Below are 19,392 nucleotides of genomic sequence, written 5' to 3'. Positions count from 1 at the left end.
CCTCCATACAGTGGCAAACATATGGGGAAAAGGATATCCCGTATTAATAATAGCCTAGACATCTAGAATATTCCAACAAGCACCAGGTTGGAAGATCTCTTTGAAGAGTCTTTACGTAAGACGTTCCGTTTGTCAGTTCGAGATGACAACCTCTTGTCACTAACTTGTGTGCAACTCTTATACTTGCCGAATGAAGGTTCCAGCGAGATGGAAGGGGTCCCTTCACGCGGACGAATTCTCGGATGATTGTACTGCAATCATATTGTATCCCACAAGCCACAGATTACGGGAAGCATGATCCACACTTTTTCTGATGCTTCAACGTTCTAGTCTGGAAAGCATAAGCAGAGCCCCTTTGGTTCATCGTCTCTTCCATATAAGTCTGAAAGTTCGTCAAACTCGACGTGTCAATGTAGCGTCCTCGCTCGCGAGACAATAGCTGATGACAGCAGAGCTTTCGGAGGCTCGCCCTAGACCGAGCTCTGGATAAGCGAATTATGCGTCTGCTTCGTTGGCAGACAACAGCATTCTTGCCAGTTGCCCCAAACATATTCTCAGCGTGTTAGGTTTCAGAGAACTGTTATTTGTTGAAGTCGCACAGCACAGACTGTAAGCAGTAGAGGCTATCGTAGAGAGAGTGCTGTTGAGCTGATGTGCATACTAGTATACGACCCGTGGCGATGCTGTGACATCTTCCTTGTAGGCTGTAGCAGGGCCAGATCATCAACTTCCAGAGTTGTGCCTCTAGAGACATTATGGCTGTACTAGTAATACTCATCAGGGGCGTGCTTCAACGGGATGACAGAAGAATCATGTAGGAGCTGGCATGATATGGTTCTGGGCAGCAACGCTTGATTGTGGTCACCATACGGGTCCAAGCACGGTTTCAATTTAATACGACTTTGAGGCCGTGGAATACCTCTGACTGTAACGACGTAGTGGTACAGCGGTAGATCATCACCAAGAATTTTCTCAGATGATTCCAGAACCAGGCAGCATCGACAGAAAAAGGACCGACCCAGTGTCCTCATCGTAGCGGCGCGCTGGGCCGGAGAACGTCAGCCGTTCACCAGTATACCATACATTGTTAAGTTGGAGGCCTGCAGATCCACAGGGTGAATTGCCAACTTATACATGATATATTGAGAAATCATCAATTTGTATTGCGTGAAACAGTGAGACTGAGCATCACGTCAAAATCATTGGCGTAAAACAAGCCCTTCGAGAGGTGTCAGCCTTCGCTTTATCTATCCAACGTCTTGACCACGCTCATGCTCTGCTTCGCACTCAAGTCTATCAGCAATAATGTCCTTGACGCTCTTATCATGCTACCTACAAAAGTGTCTGGAAGCCTTTTCAACAGCCATTCTCTACGCGTTGTTCTTAGCGCCCGTGTGTGATGTGCGAGTAGGGGTGGACACTTCCAAGCGCCAAGATATGAGTTCGAGTTGCAGTCGATCTCTCGCTTACAGGGTTAAGAATCCGTCAAAAACCAACATCAACTCCACTGCAGGCGGTTGTTGCGCGGGACATAATTGGCGCTCCTCAGTCTGGGCAACACTGGATGAAGACCACCCCAATGAGTGAAGGCAGGGTCCACCTCGCTTGACTCGGATGCTGTCCGAGGAATTGAATGTTGCACAGGTAGTGGGTTAGGCGAAGCAAGCGAATTTGGACGGTGGTGGTATGCTGACCCAACATGCATTTAACCTTTCACCTTCAGCGGGTCTCTGGCCAGTCAGGACTCGAGCCTGGCGTATTTGCACATCCTATGTGGCACCTGTTGATAGCCTTGCTAGAGTATCAGGATTGGCACCTGGTCGCGTCAATTTGCAACTCGTGCCATTGCATGGCGCTGGTAAACCCCGTTCATAAATCCTAGCGAGCCTGCGGTGACCGACAAAGTGCTTTACCTCCTCCCCTTTGTAAAACAAGCTACTGTCCCTGACCTAGTCCCTGCCTTGTGTTGCATTGGGATTGTCACTTCGTTCGTTTCATGGTGTCGTCTGTCTCTGCCGCGATCCTTCTCAGTGTTGTGCCAACTACGCAAGCCTACATACAATCCTCACTGGTGCCGACCATTTGGCTAAATACTCCGCCACCCAACCTAGTTGAAAACAAATAGACTTCTTACGCCTCTGTGGGTTTTGGCGGTCTTTAACTGGTCTTTCGAACCAACTTGGTCGGTTATGGGTCCCACTCCAGACCACTGGCATTCCGCTCCTGAAGTGGTCCCAGAAACAGGCCTGTATGTTGTCAGAGACGACTTCCCAGAGCCTGTCAATTCAGCAGACATCAATCACAACCAATGGCCTCAACATCCAGAGACAAACTATCCAGAAGGGCAACATCTAGGAGGGTATTTTGCGGAAGGGAAAAAGGCACACCATACAGAGAAGGATCTTCCAGAAGCGGTCCCTCCTGAAGCGGTCCCTCCTGAAGCAGGCACCAGAAAAAGACTCTGGGGCCTCGCATCTCGAACGTCTTGGATCTTGTTCTCAATCGCTGCCGTCGTGATCGTGGGCGCCGCAGTCGGTGTCGGTGTCGGCGTCTCAATATCCAACCGATCTCAGTCTACGGAGAGTTCCTCTGCATCACCCGCCTTTTCCTCCACCACGACCCCAACCTCACTCGGGGTCGTATCAACCAGTCTATCCTCAAGCGCAAGCGACGCGCCGACAATTACTAGTGCGCAGTCGACAACATCCGTCACAACAACCGATGTGGTAGGGCCGAGCTCGACACTATATCGCGACTGCCCATCGTCGGATAAAACACTGCATGATGTTACTTTTGGTAACGACACATACGTGTTCCGAAAGTTCTGCAGCACGGTTCTCGTTTCCATCAGGGGGGAAAACGACAACCTCGTAAGCACACCTTCGACAAACTTGAACTCATGTATCAATGAGTGCGCCAAGTACAACTACAAGAGCGCTTCGGAGATTGCTTCAGGTAAAAGTGACGCCTGGTACGTTGTTCATGTGCCGTCCGCCCCATCCCCTGGCTTTGCGCTTCTACCCGATTGCCACTGACCTTGACTTCATGTGGAACCAGCAACACCGTGTGTTGGTGGAACAACTTCAACACCCAATACCCGGGCCAGTGCTGGGGCTTCACAACCCAGAATTCGTCGGCGGGTGAATTCCAGTTCGAGACGCAATTGATTTGTGACTCTGCTGGGTGGATTAATGAAACTTGATGTGGTGTGTGGGCACAATCTGCAACTTAGAAAGCAAAGCTCTTTCCAGTCATAACCCGACCAGGGCTATGGCAAATCCAGGGGCACCGTTCACTGTGTCCACCACAGTGAGTAAGTTACGTGGGCCGATTGTTATACCCAGTCGGAACTGATCCTCTCAGGCTGGTGTTGGCTACCTTGGGGCCCGTCCCCAGTTTGTGCGTATTGCGGCTCTCGATGCGTGATGCACACATCATATATTTCTTAGGGAATAAATACAGAGACATGCAATCGGAGCATTGCTGAAGCACCTGGCCAACCAAATTAGAATTTGAGTCAGGTTTGTTAAAGAATACATTGGGTATGTCCAACCATTGTCATTGTGGCTGTTGATTACTTTGCACCCTCCCCTCTTCCCCACTCCCATGTTATAACTGCTAATACGGGGCACAACAGTCTAGTGGATCGTTGGCACTAGGATACAACCATACAAGCTGAAGCACTGCGTTTGTCATGTTCTTGAAAGAAGAGCCGGTGAAGCGCCAGGTAGGAGGGTGGATTATCCACAAGCACATGGTAGACTTGCCTCCGCAATTATTGGTGACAAGTAGGATGCTGTTTATTAGGGTGACGACAGGCGTTGTACATCAGGATCAGCTTTTTTGATATTCCAGAGAGTATAGCACGTTAGTCATGTGTTTCTCGACTCTCATGGCGAGTCATCGTACCTCAAATTGGCAAACGAACCCTGGCTTCAAAGCCAAACCTGCCAATACCGTTCAAAGATTCGTCCTTGTCCCACTCGAATGCTTCCAGTCCGTGATCACAGTCCCTGGGTTAATCAGAAACATTGTTTAGCGACGCTAAGTGAAGGAACGAGGCTGCTTGTATGTCTTATTACATCGGAAGTAATGATATCAAGTGAGACCACCACTAGCACATCGCTCGAGCAGTTTTTCAGTTGTGATAGCACAACAGGCTGTGGTCCCGCTCATCAGGAGACTACATGTCAATTGGCAAAGCGGTCCTTGGATGAAGCTTACCAGACTGGATATTATAAACGGCTCTGAGATGTTGATCGGGAAAACTGCAGTTGCGTATTCTGTTAAACTCCGAGCCAATACTGATTTTAAATTTCGGACTCCAGGGGCACAGCAAGCTCACATGTTGGTGCTTCATCAAAGCACCAACCAATGGGCAAGCACTCAAATACAAAAGGTCCAGCCCCAGGTTCTTTTGAAAAACGTTTTAACCTGTCCAAATAGAGTGAAGCACGAACCAGTACCGAAGTTTAGGTAGACAGGGATTCCTTCTGAATGTTCGATACGTCATTACTGCCTCCATGCCTCCAAAACACAGGCCCTTTGTGACTGCTGGAATGGGTGGTGTCATTCAGGAGCCATCAGCTCGCAACTGTGCCACAACCTGCAGTCAAGTGGGCTGTTGCATACCTAGTCACGGGTACTTCCTGAAGCGCATGCGGCTAAGCATATATATATTCGTCACTCCCCCCTCTTAAACCCAGCTCTGTTTCCTTCCAACAATCTGAAGCCTCTGCATACGCAACCCCGCCTGCAACCATAAATTGACACCCCTGTTTTTCTTATGGCCAGGACAAAACAAACACGACGTCGGTCTCGAGAGCCTACAGAAATAGTCGGCTTGTCAAGATGCAAATTTCCTATTCAGCGAACTTCTGACGGTACCCCAATTGAGGTCTCGAGGGACATCGAGTTTGTCTCAGTTATACAATGCCTGGAGTCGGTGTCTGGGAGCCAAGGTTATAATGTGTGTAGAGGGATTATTGATCCGGATGAAATCATTTTCATTACATGTAAGGTTCTCCAGATAGTTGTGGTATGCTTGACCCAAAAGTCCAGTCAATAACATGCATCCAGACTGGTCCGATGAAGCTTCTGTCAGAGCATTCATCACATCTGACAGCTATAATAGCTACCTTGAATCACTTCGTCTAAATGACAAGAATACTGATACTTATGGTCTCCCAATGGTCATTGCTGAACTCACAGACGGTTTCTTCCCTCTATGGAACGTAGGGACGATTTACACGTTCAGTTTTGCCTATCCTATAGCGCCAGAAACACCTATCAACCTGCGTGGTTTGACTCCCGACGTTCCATACGACATCCATTATCCGGGCCGATGTGGCGCGCGGCAACCCAAATATGGCTGGATCCTAGATCCACAGCTTGTGGAGGGACGTCTGGTCAAGAAAGGGATGACTTTGGAGACATGGGCACCCACGAAGTCTGTGGAGAAGCAGCTGGAGGTGTATAACGACGTGAGAGAGCAGCTTGGTGAGTAATGGAGGCTTGAAGTTGAGGCGCTGCACCCGCTGCACGTGGATGAGGCTACCTGGAATTTTTCCGAGCTGGAGGACCCTATGACAGAGTCAGAGCCAGAGCCAGAGGCCAGCTTGGAGACCAAGCTTGGGCAAATCAGTCTTCAGAAATGGAACACATCTGTAATTCAGCATGTGAAGCCTGGAAGGGTTGAGATGTTACCTAGGTACACAAAAGACATCAATCCATTCACATGATGAGATCTTTGTTTTGATGGTACTCGGGGAGCCATCCAACGCAGCGCCACGCCCCCCAAGATGTCAATATCGATTCAAGTTAGTAGGAATGTATATTGGGAAATCTGCAAGCGGTTCCTCCATCAGCCAAGCAGAGAATTATCTGAGAATGGAGGTGGAGCCGAGCTCTATGAGGCACAAGATGAGGTCAAAGTCCTGGTGGCCGGGTGCTGGGGGCAGAAAGGTGTGCTAGATGAGGCAAAATGGCCGATACGAGCTAATAGGGCGAGAGTTTTGGTGCCATTTTTGATGACTATGTTTTCACTGTAGACCAGGGTTGAGTCTAGTAGTGAGGATGCGGGTACATGGTCGTTGAGGCATGGGAAGTTTTCCCAAGTTGTGGTTCCTAGTTGCGCGAAATGAATGTCCTAGGAGCAAACCAGCGATTTGCTGCTGAACGACTTCGGGCTTCTAAGTAGAAGAGTTTTTATGTTACCTAAGTGGGATTGAGTAATTCTGAATTGTGTGGCTCAGCTTGCTACTCTACACAACCGGTCAGATGGGTGTCCAGGAGACACCATATCTAGGTGAGGCAGAGGTTGGAGTGCACCATGATTCTCTTGATGTGTCCTCTCACAAGGACTAACAGCTACTGATTGAATACCAGATCAATTAAAAATTCAGCTCAATGGGACGCTGTGTCCTATAATATCTCAGCGATTCATTCGCTCCTCGTTCTTTTAATCTTTAATACATTTCGTTGTCGTTTTCCCATCAAGTATGTGGACTATATTTCCGAGATGTATAAGTGGCTACCATCCAAGAGAAGACCATGCATCCCGCTCACAACCCAACGTTTTGCGTAACAAAATCCAAGATCTTGCTATACGTGAAGGGATGGGAGTACTCCAAGTTCAGTCCGTGCCCAGCCTCCCCGACAACGACAGCCTCAAATTTGCTGGCATTTGGGAATAACGGCCTGCTCTTCTCGAGGTAGTTTGGAAGGGAGGAGCCGGTCAACAGGCAGTCTCCACCACAAAAGGGGATATCTCGACCTGTGAGATGTCAGTCTCTCAATCTCAGCTCTGAGTTCAGTATTATGGTTTCGGACTCACCTCCAGTGATGATCAAGACCGGGCCCGTCAGAGGATTCGGTTGCGCAGTCGCACCAGCAAGAGTCAATAGCTCACCGACAGTGACCGGCTTGCCCGATGTGGCCGCCAAATCCAACAAGGCAGGGTCAAAACTCCCAGGGGCGAAGAAGTCTGTCTGAACACCGGAGGGGTTACCAGAGGCGAGGTACCCGTCCGGGTAGTCCACAAAAGGCAGCAGCCCGTTGGCGGAGACGAAGTCCGCGCCGAGGGCGAAGTACGCGCTGAACTGGCTGGCCTGGCTGAACCCGGTCAGCACGAGCCCGTCGCTCGCGCCGGGGTGGAGCACGGCGAGGGAGTAGCTCTGGATGCTGCCGAACGAGTGGCCGACGTGGACGACCTTGTCGAAGCCGGAGCCGATGCAGTCGATGGAGCCGTCGCGCAGCTGGTCAGTCAGGGTCTTGAGCGCCGCGATCTCCAGTGAGGACTGGATCTCGTTTACGGGTTCCCCGTGGTCGGACTGGGCGATTCCGAGGCGGTCCCACGCGAAGGTGCTGTAGCCGTAGTCGTCGTTTGCTACGGCCGCGTAGCTGTAGTTGTAGTCGTTGATGGAGAGGTCCCAGTACGTGCGGTCAAATCCGATTCCGTGGGTGAGTAGCTGAAGAGTTTCAGATGGCCCATCATCTGGTTCGCAGTATGTTGCCGCCACGGTGTAGGTCTTCTTGATGGTTGCATACTGTTGATTGTTAGAGTTTGGAATAGGCATCGCCTCGTTCAAGAAGGGGGACTCACGCCGGTGAGAGCTTCATTTGTGAGGTTATGACTTTGGCGAGTCAAGTCCAGAACAAAGTTGGTCACCTCGATGTTGTCTGTCGGTGCTGTTCGGTTGAACACCGCATTTCGTGAGACAACGGGCACATCGACAGTGAGATCGGTGCACTTTCGAGCAGAGGACAGACTGGCCAACACGAGCGCAGCCCCCAGAGAGGACGAAGGTGTGTACATCATATCGAACGATTGCGCTTGTGCAATTGAGTTCAGTGGATGATATGAAGTCGAGTATGCATAGAAATACCACAGTGGACGTGATCTCTACACAGCACAAGGGGGCCCATGGCAGCTCCTTTTATACAAAGCTTGACGACAGGAGTAGTGCACATCATCATTACATGCGCCTGTTCCTGAGCTACGGAGAGCTACTTCTGCAAGATCGATCACACTCCCCAGGTTGCTAGACCGACTTGTGGTTACATTCGGTACCTGATGAATAATGCCCAAGCGATCAAATGTGGTCCCTAGCGCCAAGCCAATGAGATGAGCCTGGCGGATGCGAAGCGTGGTGGGACAACTCGAATCTTACCGAGGTGCGAGGTGAGTATTTCGGGCTACCTGGGTGCTCTATCCTAGAGCTGCATTAGAGTGCGTCGCGGGCGGCCGTCGATGCGTGTTTGCGGATGAAGGAATTCCAAATGCAGAACGCGAGCCCGGAAGACATCGGTGAGCTCGGCACGGCAGAGAACCATCTAACTGACATCAAGCCCGTACAGTCAGCTCTGTCCTCACGGCAGATCTCCATGTGTTCGGGACGTGATATTGCACTCCGGCTCATCCGCGGGCCGGATCCACTAGTAGTAATGGGGACCGGTCCAGTGCTAACCCGCTTGTGTGCTGTCAAATGGCGATCGCCTCACTTCCTGGATTGGGAAAATCACTCAAACTGGAGGCTGCTAACGACGATGACGGGGCGTCAGCTGAAGAGAAAACCTGCCGATCCCGCGGCACTTGACTCGGGCCATGGAGGATGGTTAGGAAAACATCACTCACACAACATGGCTCCACCGAACAAACAAATCCTGCAGATGTCGCTTAAACTGCATGCATACTGTATGTGGTCAGCTGACGCCGTATGCAGTCAATCAACATATGACTTGGCAGAAACACAAGCCCGCGTCCAGACGGGCAGGACTGCTTACATCACGCTCATTGGTCGTGTCTATGCACACATGGCTGGACCAGCGGGGAACTGCGGTATCTAGGTATCTCATGATAAGATGGATCCTATACGACTGGACTGGACCTCAGGCAGCTCTTTCACTGGACTATATAGATACCACTCCTTCCTCCCTCGCTACCGTCAAAACCACCGCTTGTCAGGGGAACACGCTGCTTCGACTCTCACAGAATGTCATGTTGCTTGCAACTAGAATTTACCTGAGTTTCCATAAATGTTCTGCAGCTTTTCATACGTTACGAGTTTCTTGGTTTGGTCCAGGCAATCATCGCGGCCATGAGTCACCACGCCGCCGGGAGCCGCAATGTTACCCTGGGCCTTTGGGCAGCCATGATGCAAGCTGCCGCCACCCCGATTTCTCCTCTGATGCCTCATAGCTCAAATCTGATGTAGAAGTGGCACACATTCGACCATCACGAACAATGGTTACAGATATGTTCAACATCGAGCAATTGAAATCTGAGTTATCGTCCACGGATTTCAAGTCAGTCGAGGCATTGCTCCGGCAACTTGACAAAGACCTCACTCTCAGGACGTATCTTCAAGGCTACGCTCTCAGTCCCGCCGGCGAGCAAGTACGGCGCGCGATCCGAGCGAATAGTATGGCCAATGCCGTAGCCCGCCGGGGCAATTTGTCTCATCTGTCACGGTGGTTGAACTACCTCGAAATTGCTCATCCCGATATCCAGACCGAGCTCAGCGCTTCCCAAAACCGAGCCCAAGACAAGCGCGCTGCTGTGAGCAGAGCCGGAGGGAACTATAACATTGGCCTCAAAGGCACCGAGAACGGAGTGGTGACTAGATTCCCACCAGAACCGTCGTGAGTTTTACCACAATCTCAGGCTTCATACAATATGGAGAAACAGCGTCTGATTTACACAGAGGGTACCTACATATCGGTCATGCGAAGGCGGCTTTTCTTAACGACTTTTTTGCACATAATGCCTACGATGGGAAGCTCATTGTTCGTTTTGATGACACAAACCCAGCCAAGGAGAAGCAAGAGTTCGAGGAAGCCATCCTTCAAGATCTGGGTTTGCTTGGTATCCAACCCGATCAGGTCACTTATACGAGTGACCATTTCTCTCAATTATGCGAGATAGCCGAGCAGATGATCCGCGACGGCAACGCCTACGCCGACGACAACGATCCCGAGGCGCTGACAGCGGAGAAAAAACAACGTCTCCCAAGCAGGAGGCGAGACCGCCCCGCAGACGAAAGCCTAGCCATGTTCAAAGAGATGCGCGCAGGTACCCCTCTTGGAAAACAGCACTGCCCAAGGGCTCGCATCAAGTTCGACTCGCTAAACGGAGCTTTACGAGACCCGGCCATCTACCGGTTTCCGCACGTGAAGGATGCACACGGCAATCGCTCAGACAGCGCGGGTAGCCCATCACCGCACAGGCTGGGCCTGGAACATCTACCCGACGTACGATTTCGCATGCCCGGTCGTCGACTCCATCGAAGGCGTCACGCACGCCCTCCGCACGACCGAGTACGCGGACCGCAACGAGCAATACCACTGGTTCCTCGGCGCCCTAGGCCTCCGGCCGGTCCATCTCTGGGACTTTGCTCGCATCAGCTTCGCCCGCACGTTTCTTTCCAAGCGCAAGCTCGCCCAGGTCGTCGATTCTGGTGTTGGCACCGGGTGGGACGACCCTCGCATGCCCACGGTCCGCGGCATACTGCGCCGTGGCTTGACTGTGCAAGCGCTCCGGGAGTTCATGCTGGGGCAAGGTCCGAGCCGTAATGCCGTGACGATGGACTGGACGATATTGTGGGCCATGAATCAGAAGGTTATCGACCCGGTCGCGCCACGTCACACCGCAGTCGAGACGGAGAAGATGGTCACGGCGACAATCTTGAACGGGCCTGACGTGTCGTACTCTGAGCCTAAGCCCAAGCACCCGAAGAATCCTGCCGTCGGAACAAAATCGGTCACGTATGGTCGGCCCATACTTCTTGACCACGCTGATGCGGCATCCCTTGCAATTGGTGAGAAGGTCACTCTCATGGGCTGGGGCAATGCTATCGTCAAAGGGTGCAACAACTCCGGTGACGGTACAATCAGAGATTTGGTATTGACGCTTCAGCTTGATGATACGGACTTTCGTAAAACCAAGAAAATCACTTGGCTGGCCGGTGACGGGTCTAATCTTGTGGAGGTCGAGTTATGGGAGTTTGATTATCTGCTGACGAAGGATACCCTTGGTAAAGATGACAATCTGGATGATTATCTCACTCCTGTGTCCGCTTCGACGACCGACGTGCTTTGCGATGCTGATGTGGCACATCTGGAGACAGGTGACATCATTCAGCTGGAGCGCAAGGGCTTTTACCGCGTTGACAAAGCTTTTGGAAAAGGCCCGAGAGGTAAGGCGGTTCTGTTCAAGATACCTAACGCTTCCAAAGGCTAGACGGCATATACATGGTGGAAAGATGAAGAGAAGAGGATTACAATTGGTTTGGGGAATGAACAGACCAGACCATCTGGCTTGTTATATAAATTGGGTGTGTAAATCTAGTTTGTGAATTATCGCGGGTATGTAAATCAGGTTTGGGTATATAAATTGGGTGAGTGCGTTGGGTGTGGGTGTGTTGGGCATAGGTGCACTAGGCGTGTAGTGTCTGTGTCCATCCGTTTCTTTCTGTGCGAATATCCGGTCTCTCAGAAAATGGTACTGCAGCTGTCCCTGACGAAAGATCAAGCTGGTATGGAATTTCAAAGTCCTAGGCAAAAAGAAAAGAAGAAAAGAAGCACTCGGGTAATCCATTTTATCTGTTGCTAGTGCCAGCAAGCACCAATATGAGTCCTCGTTCAGGACTCCAAACGTAAAAGGATAGTTGACTCCACTTAGAATTGAAGAGGTAATATAGGATCAATCAGGGGGAACTGGCTACAGTTCCCCCATCATGAGTATCAAGGAGATAGCGCTATTTAACCCAAGACTGAAGTTTCTCAAATGATGGTACCAGTTCACGTAACTTTGCCCTCATCCGTCTCATATTACTTTCCTGTCGAACTGATATCCTGGGTATCATTACACACTACCACAATCTCCCTTGCTTCATAAAGCGAACATTCACTTCGACCTATCATCCATCTTGACCCCTACGTGAGCTTTGACTATGCTCAATACCACCGAGTCGCCTACCAGTTGGCGAGCATGGCAGCACCACCGAACAGGGCAGCGGCGCCGACGGCGGCAGTCTGGACGGGCACACCAGCCTCAGCGGCCCCGCTGGAAGTGGCAGTGGCACCGGCGCCACCGGTAGGAGCAGCGGTACCAGTAGCGGTGATACCAGAGGTGAAGGGGATGTCCGAGGCGCTGCTGGCACCGCTGAAGGCCGGGAGCTGGGTGGAGGCGGTGACGTCCGGGCGGGCGGTGGAGTTGTCGGGGTTCAGGACGTTGTCGATGACGTGGACGACGCCGTTGGAGACGAGCACGTCGGCGACCTCGACCTCGGCCGAGTTGACAAAGACGTCGCCCTCGTCGATTGTGATGGTGACCTGGCCGTTGTTGAGGGTGGTCAGCTGGGCGCCGCTGGTGAGCGAGGAGCTGTAGCCGACGGTGCCCTGGACGACGTGGTAGGTCAGGATGCTGGACAGCTGGTCGGTGGACAGGTTCGCGGCCAGGTTCTGGATGGCGGCGAAGGCCTCGTTCGAGGGCGCGAAGATGGTCACGTCCTGCGCCGTGTCAACGGTGGAGACCAGGTCTGCGGTGGTCAGGGCACCAGCAAGGGCGGTGAGGTTGGCTGCGAGAGCGGTCGCGCTGTCGTTGGCGGGGATGGTGAGCACCGAGTCGATGATGTGGACAATTCCTCCCGTGAAAGTCACGTCCGCGGTCGCAACGCGGCTCTGCCTTAGAAGACCGCTGGTGAACACGACACTGTTGTCCTCGGTCTCAGCCTTGACAACCTGTCCGCCGGTGACATTGGTGTAGGTGGAGTTGGTGAGCAGGGTCTTGGGGAAGGCAGGAGTATCGGTGATATCCGTGGACCTGATTGTACCGTTGAGAACGTGGTAGGTCAGGACTTGTGTCTGATCAGCAACCTGGTCACTTCCCATTATATGCACCAGGCAAGCGAAACTCATATCAAGGAGAGAGTTTGTGGCACGGAGTGCTTCCTTCTGGACCTTCCCTGGAGCGGAAGGGGGAATCCACACTTACTGGCAGGGACAAGACCTGGGTCGGCGGCAACAGCGGCCGTAACTGACGAGTCGTTCAGAAGGGCCGAGAGGGCAGCGTTGTTCGGTGCCAGGACGGTGATGTTGGACAGACCACCCAGTGTTTGGGCAAGGTCGGGATACTGGCCAAGCAGTGTTGCGAGCTGAGATAGGTCCTGGTTCTGACCGATGAGATCAGTCAGAGACTGGCCGGAGACAACGCCAGCAAGGGCGAGAGCGGTGAGCTGCTTGAGTTGCATGATGGACGTCTCTCTGGTTGATATCACAGTCTGGTATCAAAGTTTCCGTTTGCTCGTCAGTGAAGTAAGCTTGGCGTTTTCCGTGGTGTTGTTGTTGAGGGCTGGACACTTGAGCAGAAGATACAGTGGTAAATGAGTGAGGGTCGAAGGGGTTATTAAATCCGCTTCAGACGCCATACCAGTGACAAAGCACACATTGGGAGGAATATCTATGATGTGGTCATACCAAGATATCCTTTCCCTTACAGCCTTGGCGACAACAAGGTAACTTGTGTCGCAACAAGAGCTCGGAAAAAAGGCAAAGTTCAGAGCAGATGCCGGCCACTTGGCCACAAGGATCAGCTTGACGGGGAGGGCGGCCGCAGCCTGTGAGTGGTTGGTCAATGGACAGGGCAGAAAGGTTCGAGAGCTGTCGAGCAGGAACGCCAGAGACGACATTGAGATGATGGATGGCCTCATGACGCGGCCCGCCTCGTTTCTCGGCATGGCATAGCTCATGTCTTGGGCGTTTTACCTGAGCCACCTTTCAAGATCCTGGTGCTGACCGGCGGCCTTGGTATGCCTCCGGTGCTGCTAACGTAGCTGATATTGGGCATACTTGGGCCATGTGATTCTAGTGTTTCGTCCGTGCTTCCTGGGGTTGATTGCTAATATCGAGGAAACATGTCCCGCTGTTGTTGGACTACACTGGTAGGTGTTAGACGCGAATGTTATCTGGGCATATACGCGGACGACGGCTAACAGGATTACTGAGACGCATACTCGGTGTTTGTTCTTTCATCATGTCTCCACCCTTGTCTCACACCTCCAGACACTTGAATGGAGATGTGCGTGAGGACTGCAGCAGGCTGTGCCCTCCACGATGTCCCACTGGAGGTAGTACCCATGCGTAATGATCTACCAGAGTGCCCGTGTCGCAACTACTGCAGTTGATCCGAACCCAACTAGTGGGAATGCGACTGCATCCCGAAACGGGAACATCTTTCATCGTGGGCTCGATGTTCGTGGGTTTTCTTGGAACCCTTGGAGTGACAGGGTCTGGGCATCAACTGCTGGACCAGGCGGAAAGCTTAACAAGAAGGATCCATGGTTCGCCAGGTGATGAGTGCGCTAGCACGCCTTTCCCCTTCTGTTCACGTAATATCTCGAGCAGGTCACGCCTTTGTGCGACAGTCCGGGGGCTGTGGGATTGAGTAGCCAGCATTCGAGTAACCCAGGAGACGCCTCATTTCCGGTTTGAGGAATATGTTGCTGTTATAATGTTGATCCTTCGTGAGACTCTACGATGAGGATTCATAATAACCCGTGTCGTATTATGGGTCAGCGCAGGACGCCTGATGTTGGATATATGAAGGCGGAAGGTGAGGATGAGGACTGGAGAAGTCATGTCGTCAACGGGAATTAAGGTTGAGTTCAGCGCCCTCCTAGCGCGCCTCATGTCACCTTGCCATTGGCCAGAGCTGCTGTGGGTCCACGGCTCGCACGGCCAGCAAGCACGAGGCTACAACGGGACCCCTGTTTTCCCCGCAACGTCTGGGACCCTGTCAGCCCAGGCACCCGGGCTGATGACTTTTGGTACGCATCGGATGGATCGCAGCGATCTTCTGTTTTACCATGTCTTCCAAGCTAGCCACTCTGCTGGGCGTGCTGCCCATCGTGCCTTGGCATCAACTCACACCCAGCCTGGGCTGCCTCAATTCAAGACTTGGGTTGTTAGTGCGCGCCGCATTTCTCTCTCCGTCGTCTCTCATTTCACTTGGCACTGCGGCTTCTGGTCAAGACGGACTGTGGTGTTTCCGAGTCTGATTGGGCTGGCTGACTTGGCGGAGTTCCCAGCGTGCCGAGTTCCATACCAATGCGATACCTCGCGATCCGGACTCCGAGCCAAGCCGGCCCACCTTGGTATCTACAGAAGATCGCACAAGAACGTGCCAAGTGTATTGGCAAGAATTGCTTGCTCTGTCACTTAAGAGGTCGGTAGCCTCGAGCTTTCAAACATATCATGGCCGCTCCAAACTCGACCGCAATTCCATGAGGCGAGATGTGATTCATTGGTCATATTTCCAAGTCTTTACTCAGCTGGCTCCTCTGTCCCGATCTCCCCGAGAGACATTCCCTTCTTGCAGCGCATCCGTTTCCAGCCTTGTTGTTCAATGTTTGTGTCTCGAGAAACACTGCATTATTCTCATAAATGTGTTTGTTCTATATCACACATTATACCCATGGTTGATGCGTAGCAGCCAACTTTGTGTTCTGGTAAAGAAAAGGCAGTGCGGCTTATGTGAGAATAATTACTCTATACATGAAGAAAAGAGTATGCTAATTCGCACCAGCAACTGAAGTCAAAGATTACAAGCAACTCATTCGCTGCCCAGCGTAGACTTCGAGACGAGAGGCTGGCATAATTTCACGAAGTTTTACGTCCACGTATTGTCTTGAGTACTTGAAGCACAAAAGTCGATAACATGCGATTGAGTTACCTAGGTACTATCCGCAATAGACTAATGAATCCCATAGATGTAGACCTTTACTTCAGTTGTAACCCGTCCATGCTAAACGTGTGGTTTCCCTTTTAAGCTCCGATTCATCTTTGGCCTTTACTATTCGGAGTTGAACTGGAAACATCACGGGCCAGGTAGACGAATCAGCAATTACACTCGTTGTCGACACAAGCCAAGTCGGCGGGCGATACGATTACATCCCAAATCTACAGATGAAATCAGAAGGAGTCGACGAGGGAAGCAAGTGACGTGGATACCGTTGGATCAGTTTGAAATTTCATTTCAATGAACTTGCTCACTAGCCAACATTCAAGACGGCGCGTGTGTCATAGCATCAAGAAATGAAGTGACCAGAACGGCCTGACCCTTAGCACGAATCCATGGGGCAGCCAACCATAGTGCCATAGACATCACCAGAGACACCGCCCAGCTGCAGAGCAGCCCCAATAACACCACCCAGGCCCTCACCAGCGATCAAACCCGCGGCAACGGCAAAGCAGTATCTCTCAAAGCTGGCTGGTTTCTTCTTCTGCCAGAAGTGGCTCACGATGGCGCCCATCAGCGTCGCGGTGCTGTAGTACGTCTGCGGGATGACGAAGGCAACCCCAATGGCCATCCAGTTGGGCAGCCACTGGCGGTACTTCTCGCGTGTACCGACAAGGAAGAAGTTCTTGAGGACGACCTGTGCGATACAGACGCCGCCCAGCACAAGGGCGAAGATACCTGAGCTGAGTGGGATAGGCACCTGGGGGTTCGTGACTGCTTCTGCGACAGCTTGCCAGGCAGTCACACTTGGGGCTACGTTACATTAGCAACCAGTATCAAACCAGGGTTGGCACGAATCTGCGATTCCACCCTCGGGGAAGACAAGACAACACAGTGAGAACTCTATTACATACCGGAAAATGGACAATGGTCGTATAAGTCGGGCTGCAATACGCAGGGATACGCAGCCATGAATAGAACGAAGATTCCTAAAACATACCCATTAGCAACAACCGGGCCATATTCTTGAGTTCGTGAATCACCGTACCTGGTGCCAAGAACATAGCAACAACAGTCCCAAGGCCCTGAGCCCAGAACTGCAGATTCGGCGGCGTCCTGAGGAGGAACCCCACGCGGAAGTCGCTGACCAGTGAAGCCGACATATCCGCAGCACCAGACGCGATACCACCGGCGACGAGGTTCGTGGCCTGGGCGGTCTTGATGCCGAGCCCCTGCCCGCTGGTGATGCCGCCAAAGACGAGCTGGGAGGCCTTGGCGCTGGCGGTCAGCGGGGCGATGTCCGTGACGCCGGCGCCGTGGATGCTGAGGAAGGGCGAAGATGATGGCGAGCAGGCTGGCGAGGATGCAGAGCCCGGCGTTGATGTGGAACTGGAGCTCGCCGATGATGCAGGTCATGACCACGACGACGACGGTGCCGAGCATCCACACCCACGTGCTGACCTGCTGCTCCGGCGTCGCGAAGTCCTCGACCAGGCCGCGGTTGTCGTCCTTGTTGCGCGACTGCCTCTCGAGGAAGGGAACCCCACGGGCCTGGCGCCGGCTGGCTACGAGCTCGTTCACGGTGCCTGCTGCAGACTTCCACGCATATTTTGCGCCATAGTAGAGGATTTTCCAGTGCACCAGGAACTCCCATACTATAGCATACGAGCACCATTACGCCCGGCCACAGGAACCAGTATCGTGGGGATGGGATGTAGTCTGGGTCGTTGATACCGGACATGGAGTAGAATGAGACATATCCGCCCCACTTTGGATCCTCCTCATCGTACGCCTTGCCGATGCAGATTCCATAGTGGACAAGGATGGGGCCCATGAAGCCCCAGGCGAGGAATGTGCCAGAAAACATGCTAACTTGAGAGATGTTAGCAAATCGAAACACGGTGCGCGTAATACTCGTACGAAGAAATGCTCACTAGCTGTGTTGAGACCAACGAGCATACCAGACCCCAAGAAGGCAGGTGTCCACTCGATCATCCAACCCCAGTTCTCAATATTGATGGCCCAGTTGTTGTAGTTACCCCAGATATAGAACCAAGTGAAGACGTGCCAATCATACAGGATGCCGGTAGCATAGTACGATGCCACGCGCTGGACGAGGGCAATACCAAAGGCAAGGCCAAGCGCTTTGATCTTCTTCATGGCCTCAGTGGCCCCCGTGCCGACAGCATGCATTGAACGGATCGCAACGGCAGTAGCGGTGGCTGATTCCACACAGGTCAGTTAGGCCAACAGAAAGACAACGCGGGAAAAGACTCGGGCGGACTCACGCGACGGGAAGATCAAGCGCAGCTCCCTCGAGACATTGATGATGAAGAACTTGCGCAGCGGCACCGCGAAGAAGAGGCCGAAAGTCGAGCAGACGAGCGTAAGGGTCAAAATGCGTCGGAAGTCATCGCGCGGGTCTTCAGAGAGGAGTCCCAGGCGATACATGGCCGGGAGCGCAGCAACAAAGAGGCCTGTCATGCCGCCGGCGCCAGTGGCCGCGGCCTGTATGATGCTGTTCTCCTGCGGGCCGAACTTCTCGAGCCCGAGGAAGGGGACGCCGGGCGCGATCTTCTGCAGGATCTTGATGGCCCCGAAGCCGAAGACGGCACCCATCATGGACGCGCCAAACGTGAAGCCCGTCTTGAGACCTGCAGAGCGCGGTTAGGCGGCGCGGTCGCGTCTCGTGGCTGGGGCCGCGAGCGAGGACTTACCCAGGTAGACATTGGACGCGTTGACCAGCGATCCGAGAATGATCCCGACGACGAGGGCCCGCACGGTCAGAGGCATGGGCTCCTCTGGGACGCCCTCGAGCGGCGGCAGGGGCGAGAAGAGGTCGACGATCACGTCTTCTTGCGGCAAGACGTCGGCCTTCTCCGGGTTCTCGATCGAGTCGCGAGTTGGGACGCCGACGGCCTCCGGGGTCGGCATGGTCTTCTCCAGCTCAGCCATGTTGACAGGGTGGGGCTTTCGGCCGTAACTTCAAAATGGTATCACAGGCTCCGAAACTGGGAAAAGAAGTCGCAGATGGAGAGAAGGAGGGTCCCAAGACCTGGTTACCGGCGCATCAGGCTGTGATAAATCTCCAGACCCTTCTTTAGGTCTACCTTGGCGTGATTGACACTTTGTGTGGCAGAGCGACTGGGTCTGGAAAATGTGCTACGTTTTGTGTTCGAAGCGGGCGTATGGCTAAGCTCTGAGTGCAGAAAGGGCACCCTTTTTAAAGACGTACATGGGGTATGTACCACCCTACTCACTGGTAACCCCCATCGTTGCCATACTCTGCGCCAAAGACAAACTCCTTTCAGAGATTAGCCGTGATAGTAAAGCCTTCCTCAAGAGGCTGGCGACCCCCCTTAACCTTCCACTATAACGAGCCAAGAAGTCCTATGATTCGGAGACGGAACCCCTCGCGATGTGTACAAAACTTCCTCTTGGCCGCCTCCTACCTTGGCGAACCACCCATTCGCGCTTGACTATATCATGGTGGGGAGAAAGTCCGTGAGAGGACTTCCAAATCCAGGCACAAGATAGGACGGCCTTGATAGCGGAAAGTGAGGCCCAGATCCATCCGAGGGGTTCTCACGTGGCACGACATGCACCTTGCAGCGTTGCAAGGTGTTGCCTTGGCTCAGCCAGCCTCAAGCATGATA

The 19,392-nt window shown here is 52.8% G+C and overlaps 6 protein-coding genes across 6 annotated transcripts; 3 read left to right on the top strand and 3 right to left on the bottom strand.

Moving 5' to 3' along the window:
* Nucleotides 1–2,189: 2,189 nt before the first annotated feature.
* INS49_014936 (uncharacterized protein) lies at nt 2,190–3,202 on the top strand (the record flags this gene model as incomplete). The annotated part of the gene is made up of 2 exons (XM_043175623.1): nt 2,190–2,971; nt 3,058–3,202. The coding sequence occupies 2 exons, from the start codon at nt 2,190–2,192 to the stop codon at nt 3,200–3,202; spliced, it is 927 nt and encodes a 308-aa protein (XP_043020580.1).
* A 1,987-nt stretch (nt 3,203–5,189) lies between these two features.
* INS49_014935 (uncharacterized protein) lies at nt 5,190–5,507 on the top strand (the record flags this gene model as incomplete). The annotated part of the gene is made up of 1 exon (XM_043175622.1): nt 5,190–5,507. The coding sequence occupies one exon, from the start codon at nt 5,190–5,192 to the stop codon at nt 5,505–5,507; it is 318 nt and encodes a 105-aa protein (XP_043020579.1).
* A 1,056-nt stretch (nt 5,508–6,563) lies between these two features.
* INS49_014934 (uncharacterized protein) lies at nt 6,564–7,819 on the bottom strand (the record flags this gene model as incomplete). The annotated part of the gene is made up of 3 exons (XM_043175621.1): nt 6,564–6,775; nt 6,836–7,547; nt 7,604–7,819. 3 exons carry the CDS (start codon nt 7,817–7,819, stop codon nt 6,564–6,566), a joined length of 1,140 nt encoding a protein of 379 aa, XP_043020578.1.
* A 1,425-nt stretch (nt 7,820–9,244) lies between these two features.
* Nucleotides 9,245–11,239, top strand: INS49_014933 (uncharacterized protein; the record flags this gene model as incomplete). Its single annotated transcript, XM_043175620.1, has 3 exons — nt 9,245–9,642; nt 9,705–10,170; nt 10,199–11,239. 3 exons carry the CDS (start codon nt 9,245–9,247, stop codon nt 11,237–11,239), a joined length of 1,905 nt encoding a protein of 634 aa, XP_043020577.1.
* A 734-nt stretch (nt 11,240–11,973) lies between these two features.
* INS49_014932 (uncharacterized protein) lies at nt 11,974–13,250 on the bottom strand (the record flags this gene model as incomplete). The annotated part of the gene is made up of 2 exons (XM_043175619.1): nt 11,974–12,857; nt 12,995–13,250. The coding sequence occupies 2 exons, from the start codon at nt 13,248–13,250 to the stop codon at nt 11,974–11,976; spliced, it is 1,140 nt and encodes a 379-aa protein (XP_043020576.1).
* A 2,868-nt stretch (nt 13,251–16,118) lies between these two features.
* Nucleotides 16,119–18,691, bottom strand: INS49_014931 (uncharacterized protein; the record flags this gene model as incomplete). The annotated part of the gene is made up of 8 exons (XM_043175618.1): nt 16,119–16,549; nt 16,651–16,725; nt 16,785–17,059; nt 17,127–17,325; nt 17,393–17,608; nt 17,671–17,958; nt 18,025–18,390; nt 18,454–18,691. The coding sequence occupies 8 exons, from the start codon at nt 18,689–18,691 to the stop codon at nt 16,119–16,121; spliced, it is 2,088 nt and encodes a 695-aa protein (XP_043020575.1).
* Nucleotides 18,692–19,392: the final 701 nt, after the last annotated feature.

Source organism: Diaporthe citri (genome assembly GCF_014595645.1).
Source record: "Diaporthe citri strain NFHF-8-4 chromosome Unknown scaffold_8, whole genome shotgun sequence".
In the NCBI taxonomy this organism is placed as follows: Eukaryota; Fungi; Ascomycota; class Sordariomycetes; order Diaporthales; family Diaporthaceae; genus Diaporthe; species Diaporthe citri.
Note: the sequence above shows the minus strand (reverse complement) of the source record. Positions and strands in the feature narration are given on the sequence as shown.